We start from the raw sequence: 10,335 nt of genomic DNA, 5'->3' as shown, positions 1-10,335 counted from the left end.
CAAAGGCCAAGATGACTAAGAAACAGATGGTGTGGGAGCCAGGTTTCCATAATAACAAGTTTATTCTCACACAATTTCTAACTTCTCAACAGTGGCACCTGGAAAGGGGAGGTGAAGCTGCATGCGGGCGGCTCTGGGTGGGCAGCTCCGGGTGGGCGGCTCTGGACTGCCGGGGCACGTGGTGGTTACCGGCTCTGCTCAACTGTAAGACACAGGAAGCGGTGAACCGAAGGGCCGGGGTAGGAACCCTCTGCCTCAGCCCCCTGCCCTGCCCAAGGCACTTACTGTATGTGGATATGTCAATTTCCTCTGGAAGTTCTGCCACATTAACTTCAAACCGGTCCTGGACGTCATTGAGGATTTTGGCATCATTCTCGTCAGACACAAAAGTGATGGCTAGGCCTTTGGTGCCAAAGCGACCCGCCCGGGCCACCTGCAGGCAGACAGGATCAGGGTCAGGCCACAGATAACACCTCAGGACTTGAGGAAAAGCAGGGTTGGGGCCCCACCCCACCGCCAGGGGAAAGCGACATGCCCGTGAGGCCGCTCACCCGGTGCAAGTAAGTGTCCGAGTCCTCAGGCATGTCATAGTTAAAGACGATGTTGACTCGCTCGATGTCCATCCCCCGGCCAAACAGATTGGTGGCCACCAGGATCCGCCGCTGGAAATCCTTGAACTGCTGATAGCGTGACAGGCTGGGGTGCAGGAGAAACAAGTGGAGGCCGTCAGACACTGGGCTCCTGGGTGGCGCTCCCTGCAGCCTTGGCGGGTGGCTCGCACTCACCGCTCCTCCTGGGCCATGCCCCGGTGGATGGCGATGGCCGGGAAGTTCTGCTCCACGAGGAGCTGGGCCAGGGCCATGCAGCGCTGCACTGACTTGACGAAGATTATCACCTGAAGGAAGGAGTGGCGGTCAGGGACACACAGCCCAGCGGCCCAGCGACCTCCAGATGGTCCAGAGCCCCAGGACGGGCTGATGGAAGTGTCACCTGGTTAAACTCCAGCACGTCCAGGAGATCAAAGAGCTTGCGGTTCTTCTCACTGTCTTTGAGTTTGACGTAGTACTGCTGCAGGCCGTGCAGCGTGAGCTTGGTCTCGTCGTCCACAAACACCTCCATGGGCTGTGTGGGAAGGGAGGTGGGAGGGGCGGGCAGGGATCACCTCTGGGCATCTCGCCTGCCCAGAACCTTCCAGTGGGCGACTCCTTTGTGCGACGCTTCCCAGAGGGCCTCCTGCACCAGACCTCAGTAAACATCGCTCAAAACCTGGATGTAAGCTCTGGCCCGGCTCAGGTGTGGACCAAGCTTGACTCCCAGTTTGACAAGACCGAGGGGAGGAAAGGAGGCTCCGCCGGCTCCCAGCATCCCAGCATCCTCCGAGGCATGTGGGCTGTGCGGGTGTCCTGGGGCCCCAGGCTCCAGGCCCCTGGGGAAGGCCGAAGCTGCCACTCTCGCCTTACTCACATCCTGCATGAACTTCCTGCACACAGGCCGGATGTCCTTGCTCAGGGTGGCGCTGAACATCATGCACTGCTTCTCGTGTGGTGTCAGGCGGAAGATCTCCTGCACATCCCGCCGCATGTCTGGGTGGGGAGGGCAAGACATGCGTGGGCATGAGCGTCTGCCATGCAGGACCCCCACCCCAGACCAGACCCAGACCCCTCCCAACCTGTGCCAGGGAGCCAGTGGCACCGTGACGAGGGCAGAGTGAGCCGCGGGAGTGGCCAGTCCTGGTGCCTGAGGGGCTGGGGGGTGGCCAGCGAGCGCAGGCGCGGGAGGAGCTGCAATCCACTTACGCGCTGGCGCGGAGCAGCCGTGCCCGTGCGCCTCGAGACACGCTTCGGGGAGGGGAGCCTGAGGCAGAGACAGCCGCTGGGGTGAGAGCTGCAGCTGCCTCCCAGGACACAAGCCCATCTCCCACCGGCCCTGTCGAGGCTCCCTGAGGGCAGGTGGGGCCTAGAACCAACCCAACAGGTGGCAGAAGTCTCACACTCCTAGAGGTATGTGCGCGTGCCTTTACGTCCAGGAGGGACGGGGGCTTATTTGGGTCCCGTGGTCCCATTCGGCTCGGGCTCAGAAACAGCACGTCCCTCTGCCAGCAGCAGAGCTTTCCCTAAGATCACCACAGGAGCCCCGCCTGCCAGCCACCCATGTGACCCACTCAAGAGTCTTCCGCCTGCTATGGGGCCCGCCTAGTCACTGACTCTCCAGCTGAGGCTGCAAGGGCAGATGACTCACCCAGCTGCTCCAGCATCTTGTCACACTCGTCCAGCACAAAGTGCTTCACATTCTTTAGGCTGAAGCTCCTGTTCCGCACGAGCGCCAGGATGCGGCCCGGGGTCCCCACCACGACATGGGGACAGTTCTTCTTCAACACTTCTTCATCCTTCTTGATGGAGAGACCCCCGAAGAACACAGACACCTATGGGGAGGAGGAGGAGGAAGCTGCTCCATGCTGATACCTGGCCCAAGGCCCCAACCAGCTCGGCCCCAGCAGCCCCTGAGGGCACCTAATACCCAACCCCAGCACCTGTGAACAGGAGGCCTCAGGGGACCAAGGCAGGCCCGAGAGCCTCCCGGGGCTCCAGTCAAAGGAAGCCCCAGGCTGGGACCTGCACAGGCCCCTGGGAGCCATGCATAATTCATCAGGCTTTTAAGGAGCAAAAACCACCGCAAACCTCAAAGGCAGCTGCCCCTGCCAAGCTTGGTAAATGCTGGCTGGGCCAGAGCCGAGGCTAACAAAGCTGCAGAAACCAAGCGGCGCCTGACCAAGTCCAACCTGAGGGGCTCACCTTGACGCTGGGCATGTACTTGGAGAAGCGCTCATATTCCTTGCTGATCTGGAAGGCCAGCTCCCTCGTGTGGCACATGACCAGGACCGTCACCTGGGAAGTCGCACGAGAAAAGGGCCCTCAGGCAGTATCCTAAACCCCTCCCCCACCAGAGTCCACCCAACCCAGTCCCCCCAACATACTGCACCCAACATAGGCCATTTGAAGACCCGATCCAAATGCCTCCCCCTTCTCACGGCCCTTCTCCAACCCTCACTCCCTATACCCTCCCACAGCTACTGAAACCTGTCTCCCAACACCAGGACCCGCAACGAGAAACAGAAAATGGCCCGCATAATGGTTAGACCTGGCCTGCCCAGGTGACGTGGGACCCAGCTCTTTAAGGATTTCCTGAATCTCGGCACTCAGGCGGCCCCAGCCCCGGTCTTCCCACCCATGCCACCAGACACTGGACCACACCACAGCTCTCCACGGCACCTTCATCCATCAGGATGTGCTCTGAGATAACAAGCGCACGGGCGCCAATATGAGGCCCAAAGATGTGCACCCGACCTGACTCAGGAGCAAGACACCAGAATTCACTGAAGTGTCTCCCCAAGATAGTGGCACACAAGATAAAGGGAGAAGACAGCCAGGGCCTAACAGCAAGGACAGCAGTGACAGCTGTATTCGGGGCAACCCAACCTTCATAGATGGACACTCTCTAGGTAGGTGGCACAGTAAAACAGCAGCAATACCTCTGGGGCAAGGGGCAAACTGTGGGCACTTTCCAGTTATTTTGGCTTATTGGCAATTTCTGATTTTTGTTATAACTGATTACTCTATATTTTGAGATAGTCTCTCCCTCTGTCACCCAGGCTGGAGTGCAGTGGTAGGATCATAGCACACTGCAGCCTCGACTTCCTGGCCTCAAGCAATCCTCCAGCCTCGGTTTCCCAAAGCGATGGGCTAACAGGTGTGAGCCACCTCATCCAGCCCCTCTACTTCGGCCACCACGGGTAGGGTGGGGCTGGGAAGGGAGGAGCCCACCCACCTGTCCGTTAACAGGCTCAATCTGCTGTAGGGTGGCCAGCACGAAGACCGCTGTCTTGCCCATCCCGGACTTGGCTTGGCACAGGACGTCCATGCCCAGGATGGCCTGGGGAATGCACTCGTGCTGGACTGCAGGAGAAGCAGAGCGTGAGAGACGAGAACCTGGACACACCCCCGTGCAGGCTGCTCACCAGTTGACCAGGGGGCCCACAGTGAGGGCAATCAGAAGAGACCAAGTCTGGACAAGGCCATAGACACCTGCAGGGCTAGGGTATCTGCCTGGTCAAAGCAGAGCACCCCGGTGCTGAGAGCAGCCATAGGCCCTGCTGGGCACAACTGATCCAAGGGGCGGGCAGGCCCCTCCCTCACCCATGGCACACTGGAGGCAGCACCGCTCTGGGCGGGCAGGGCTGGTCTTGTCTTGGTGAGGACCTGGGCAAGAGGATGACACCCAGAAGGCGTACCCTCAGACGGATGCTCAAAGCCACAGTCCACGATGGCCCGCAGGAGCTCCGGCTTCAGCAGAAAGTCCCGGAAGCCAGAGCTGTGGATGGAAACGTAGGATCCCTTGATGTCTTTCTTAGGGGGGGCCGGTGTGCTCTCTTGAGGAGCCTGGGGCTCTTCCTCTTCATCGTAATCCAAAAGATCATTTTCCACATCCTGTTCTGCCATGATGCTGAGAAAAGAGAGAGGCAGGGTCCCGCGAGTGGGCACAGAAGGATGATGAAGCTTCATTCAAACAGCATTCTCTACCACCTCCTTCCATAAGCCAGCCTGTCAGCTCCACCTGGGCTGCATCTCGTAGCTTCGCCCTGTCTTCACCTCCGCACCCCCAAGCCACCCTATCTCTCCCCCATGCCCCGCTTGCCACACCCACAGACAGAACACCCTCCACCTCCAAGGGCTTCCCATGGCTTGCAGAGTTAAAATCCCAACTCTCACCACAGGTCAGGCAATCCCCTTGGTTTGACCCCTGCCCACCTCATCCCACACCACCCCCAGCCTTGTTCAGCTGCTCAGACCCCTGGAGCTCCTGCCCCAAGCCTTTGAACCCGGTTGTCACCACCAGCAATGCTCGGCCCCCAGGTCTCTGCACAAATGCCTTCTTCTCCACACGCAAGCCTCAGCTCCAGTGAACCTCCTCGGGCTACCTAGCCCAGAGAAGCCCCCTCCCTATCACTCCGCAAGGAACCCACTGGGCTTTCATGGGGCGGGAGCCCAAAGACCCCAGGGGTAGGGCTGCCAGGATGCTGGCGGGAACTAAGTTTGCAAGAGAGCAAGCAGTATCTGCCCAGCCCCAGCTTCTCCCGCTCTCTGTGGTCTGCACAGGGGAATAATTAAGTGCTCTCATGAAAGGCCTCCTATTGGGCCTGGGCCAATAAAAATAAAGCTGAGAAGATGGAAAATGGAATTAATACAAAGTCTGCCTACCTCTTTGCTTTATTAATCTAATGCATACCAAGTGCCTGCTGGGTGCAAGGGACCCAAACATGAGGACAATTGTCTTTCATCCTCCTCCCCTACCCCAGACTCCAGTGGGGGGTGGAGCAGAGGGCTGCAGCTGCTACAATTCTTCCTGAGGCTGGATGCTGAGGATCCTAAGCCACTTCTGGCCCCGCTGTCACTCAATCCCAGCCCAGAAACAGCAATTCCATTCTCTCAATGGCTGTTTTCTCTCTCTCAACATCCCTGTCCATGAGGCAGTGAATCCCATCAAGGCCCTCTGGCCAGTTCTCACCTATGCTACCATGCTGGCCCCAATGTGCTATCACCTGTTTTTTATTATTATTGAGACGGAATCTTGCTCTGTCACTCAGGCTGCAGCGCAGTGGCACCTCGGCTCACTGCAACCTCCGCCTCCAGGGTTCAAGAGATTCTCCTGCCTCAGCCTCCTGAGTAGCTGGGATTACAGGTGCTTGCCACCACGCTCAGATAATTTTTGTATTTTTAGTAGAGACAGGGTTTCACCATGTTGGTCAGGCTGGTCTCGAACTCCTGACCTTGTGATCCGCCCGCCTAGGCCTCCTAAAGTGCTGGGATTACAGGCGTGAGCCACTGCGCCTGGCCTTGTTATTATTATTTTCAATTAGAACAGCTTTACAGGCCAGGCGCGGGGGCTCACGCCTGTAATCTCAGCACTTTGAGAGACCAAGGCGGGTGGGTCACCTTAAGTCAGGAGTTCCAGACCAGCCTGACCAACATGGTGAAACCCCATCTCTACTAAAAATACAAAAATTTAGTCAGGTGTGGTGGCAGGCGCCTATAATCCCAGCTACTCGGGAAGCTGCTGCACAAGAATCGCTTAAACCCAGGAGGCGGAGGTTGTGATGAGCCAAAATCATGCCACCTCACTCCAGCCTAAAAAAAAAAAAAAACTTCACAGAGATATTTACACGCTATACAACTCACCACTTAAAGCAGACAATTCAGTGGTTTTTAGTGTAGAACCAACATGTGCAACCACTACCACACGTGCAATTTTAGAATACTTCATCACCTTGAAATAAAAGCTCCTGTACCCTTTACCCATCCATACCCTAAATACCCCACCCCAGCCCCGGGCAACCACTAATCTGCTTTCTGTTTCTATGGATTTGCTTGTTGTTGTGGATATTTCACATAAATGAAATCTTACAATTCGTGACATTCTGTGTCTGGCTTCTTCACTCAGCACAATGTGCTCCAGCACATCATCAGCACTCCCTTTTTTTTTCCCCCTCTTTGAGACAAGGTCTTGCTCTGTTGCCCAGACTGGAGTACAGCGGCCCAATCAAAGCTCACTTCAACCTCTGCCTCCTAGGCTCAATCAAGCGATCTTTCCACCTCAGCCTCCCTAGTAGCAGAAGCTACAGGCACCCACCACCACTAATTTTTGTATTTGTAACAGAGATGGGGTTTCACCATGTTGCCCAGGCTGATCTCCAACTTCCGGGCTCAGGCGATCCACCCCCCTTGGCCTTCCAAAGGGCTGGGATTACAGGTGTGAGCCACCACACCCGGCCTTGTTTCTTTCCATGGTCACCTAATGTTCCTTCTCATCAATATACTACATTTTGCTTAACCACTGTCAGCTGGACATGCAGAAGCCATCATCTCTTGGCTGAATTAAGCCAACAGCCTCCTCCCTGGTTTCCCTGTTGCCATCCCCCAGCCCCTCCCCAGAGCAGCCAGAAAGATCCTATCAAACTAAGTCACGGCCAGGCCCAGTGGCTCACGCTTGTAATCCCAGCACTTTGGGAGGCCGAGGCGGGCGGATCACCTAAGGTCAGGAGTCCAGGACCAGCCTGACCAACATGGTGAAACCCCGTCTCTACTAAAAATACCAAAAATTTGCCAGGTGTGGTGGCGGGCACCTGTAATTCCAGCTACCTGGGAGGCTGAGGCAGGAGAATCACTTGAACCTAGGAGGTAGAGGTTGCAGTGAGCCAAGATCACACCACTGCCCTCCGGCCTGGGCGACAGAGCAAGACTATCTCAAAAAATTTAAAAAAAAATTTAAAAAAAAAAAAAAAAGCCTGAGTACATCACTGCTCTGCTCAGAAAACTCAAGTTTCCACATAGCCAGCCTACCAGGCCCCTCCTGATCTGACTCCTCTATACTCAGACCTCATCTCCCCCATTGCCCCTCACTCACCGGCCTTGCTACTGTGTCTCAAACACACCTCAGCACCTTTGCACTTGCTGTTCCTGCTGTCTGGGTCACAAATCCCCCACTTCTTTCGGGCCTCCTTTGCTCCAGAAAGGCATTTCCTTACAGCCCCAAATAAAACAGCACCGCTTCCAGTCAGCCCTGCCCTGTGAGAATAGCTAATGAGCACTCCATAGCATAGGCTGAATAAATGGAACTGGAATAAAGGTGTTCAGGCAGAGCTGAGCAGGTTTCTTTATCTGACCCTTCAAACAGGCAATCTGAAGGGGTCACTTCCCAGGCAGCAGGGAAAACATGAGCCAAGAAAGGTCAGTCCAAAAGCCACCAGAGCCTTTTGGGGTATGGAGAGTAGGACTAGCTGGCTGGCGTCGGGGCAGAAGAGAAAGCTGGAAGAGCTGGTCGGCCACAGGGCATGTTTTTTTTTTTTTCCTTTTTTTTTTGGAGACAGGGTCTCGCTCTGTCACCCAGGGTGGAGTGCAGTGGTGCAATCATAGCTCACTGGAGCTTCCACCTCCCAGACCCAGTGAGTCTCCCACCTCAGCTTCCTGTGTAGCTGGGACTACAGGTGCATGCCACCACGCGTGGCTAATTTTTGTATTTTTAGTAGAGACAGGGTTTCACCATGTTTCCCAGGCTGGTCGTGAACTCCTGGACTCAAGCAAACCTCCTGCCTCTGCCTCCCAAAGTGCTGGGATTACAGGCATGAGCCACCCACCAAGCCCAGCCTGGGCATGTGTACTTGCTAAGCAATAGGGAATTGCTAATTAGGTTGGAGCTGAGTCACTCAATCAGGATCTGCCCAAGAGTACTGTAATTTACTCCACAGATGAAGGGGGAGGTTAAGACCAGCAGCAGGGAAAACCAGTCACCAAATGAAAGAGAAGTAACCAGGGTAGGGGCATGAGGTAAGGAAAGAAAGGGTGGGACATGCCACAAGACAGGAACATCCCCTGAGCAATCCATGGGTAGAGAAGAGCCACAGTCTATTCCGGGCTCCACATCTAGGTGGCCAAGAGATGCTGTATTTTAAGGAAATAAAGCAAAGTTGTTTTGCTGGTGGGGAAAGAAATTTGCGGCAGGCCGGGCATGGTGCTCACTTCTGTAATCCCAGCACTTTGAGAAGCCAGGGTGGGCGGATGGCTTAAGCCCAGGAGTTCGAGACCAACCTGGACAATAAGTTGAGACCTCGTCTATACAAAAACAATTTTTTTAAAAAAATTAGCTGGGTCTGGTGGCATGGGCCTGTAGTCCCAGCTACTTGGAAGGCTGTGCCGGGGAGGATCGCTTGAGCCAGGAGATCGAGGCTGCCAGTGATGGCGCCACGGCATTCCAGCCTGGGAGACAGAGGGAGACCCTTTCTCAAGAAAAATAATCGTAAAAAAAGAAATTGGGGCCGGGCGTGGTGGCTCACACTTGTAATCCCAGCACTTTGGGAGGCGAAGCGGGCGTATCACTTGAGGTCAGGAATTAAGAGACAAGCCTGGCCAATATGGTGAAACCCCGTCTCTACTACAAATACAAAAATTAGCCGGATGTGCTTGCTTGAACCCGGGAGGTTGCAGTGAGCGGAGATAGTGCCACTGCACTCCAGCCTGGGCGACAGAGCGAGACTGTCTCAAAAAAAAAAAAAAAGAGAGAGAGACAGAGAAACATAAATGGGGGCAACCTGAATCCGTTAACACACAAAACTTTCGAGAAACCGGGCTGGGCAGCATCGAAAACTCAAAACAGGATCCGGCGGGGTTTTCCCCGCCCAAAGTGGGTGGCCACGACCGCCGAGGCGCCAGAAGCGGATGAACTTGAAAGGTGACAGCAGGGAACTCACAACCCAGACACGCCACGTACACCCATTTACCCTCAAGTGTCCCCAGGCAGGCTTTCCACCCCGGAGTTTATTCCCACCTGGGGACTCCTATTTCCAAAACAAAGTCTTTTTTTCTTTTTTTGAGGCAGAATCTCGCTCTGTCACCCAGGCTGGAGTGCAGTGTCGCCATCTCGGCTCACTGTAACCTCTGCCTCCCGGGTTCAAGCGATTCTCGTGCCTCAGCCTCCCGCGTAGCTAGGACTACAGGCGCCCGCCACCACGCTCGGCTTTTTTTTTTTTTTTTTTAGTAGAGACGGAGTTTCACCATGTTGGCCAGGCTCGCCTCGAACTCCTGACCTCAAGGGATCTGCCCTCCTTGGTCTCTCCCAAAGTGCTGAGATTACAAGAGCCACCGCGCCCGGCCTTCCAAAAGAAAGTCTTATGTGCCCCAAATCTCAGAACCCCGAATCCCGTAAAAAGTAGACCAAGAAGAAAGTAAACTGGGAAAAGGGTCAAGTCCCTCGGACCCAAAACCCCTGAAAACTGGAAGCTCCGACTTCTCCCACCCAGGCCCCAGACCCCGGCGTCACCCCCTCGTCCCTCTCCAAATGGCCCCAGGCCGCCGTGGGGTCTATTCGGACGGACTGACGGACTCCAAGTGGGACTCGGAGCGCCGTCGGCCATGACAGCCCCTCCCAGAAGCCGGCCCCGAGCCCCGCGCGCCAACGGCCGGCCCACCCCTAGCGCATGCGCCCCGGTCCGCAACGGCCAACACACAGCGCTCTACCACACCAACCGCCCTGCCCCCCCTCGTCTCGCGACCCTTTCTCCTCCTCCCCTTAGCTCCCAACGTCTCCCCTAGTCCTCTCGCTCTCAGGTCAGACGTCCCCACACCGCTGCCCCGCGCCCGGGATCCGCGGCTCACCGAGCTCCCCGTTCTTCTCCGCGTGCTGCTAAGAGAGCCTTCTGACTTCGGTTTTCCGCCGGGCGCTCAGACACGAGCTGCCGCGCTTCCTGCCTCTTGCGTCGGGCTGCTGCGCTGCTCAATGGACCGCTGC

The 10,335-nt window shown here is 56.1% G+C and overlaps 1 protein-coding gene across 5 annotated transcripts; it reads right to left on the bottom strand.

Annotated features, from left to right (window-relative positions):
- Positions 1-43: 43 nt before the first annotated feature.
- DDX39A (DExD-box helicase 39A) lies at positions 44-10,335 on the bottom strand. Of its 5 annotated transcripts, none has more exons than XM_009193704.2 (11): positions 10,203-10,335; positions 4,289-4,500; positions 3,826-3,953; positions 2,793-2,885; positions 2,239-2,422; positions 1,465-1,583; positions 991-1,122; positions 786-895; positions 552-696; positions 286-433; positions 44-202 (listed from the first exon to the last, which is right to left on the bottom strand). In XM_009193704.2, the coding sequence occupies exons 2-11, from the start codon at positions 4,494-4,496 to the stop codon at positions 186-188; spliced, it is 1,284 nt and encodes a 427-aa protein (XP_009191968.1). In that variant the 5' UTR covers positions 4,497-4,500; positions 10,203-10,335; the 3' UTR covers positions 44-185. The 5 variants fall into 5 exon arrangements, with proteins under 5 accessions (XP_009191968.1, XP_009191970.1, XP_021786480.1 ...); XM_009193706.1 differs by lacking the exon at positions 10,203-10,335 and adding an exon at positions 9,868-10,010; XM_021930788.2 differs by lacking the exon at positions 10,203-10,335 and adding an exon at positions 7,459-8,608.

This window comes from Papio anubis, chromosome 20 (assembly GCF_008728515.1).
Source record: "Papio anubis isolate 15944 chromosome 20, Panubis1.0, whole genome shotgun sequence".
In the NCBI taxonomy this organism is placed as follows: domain Eukaryota; kingdom Metazoa; phylum Chordata; class Mammalia; order Primates; family Cercopithecidae; genus Papio; species Papio anubis.
This window is presented reverse-complemented; position numbering and strand designations above follow the sequence as displayed.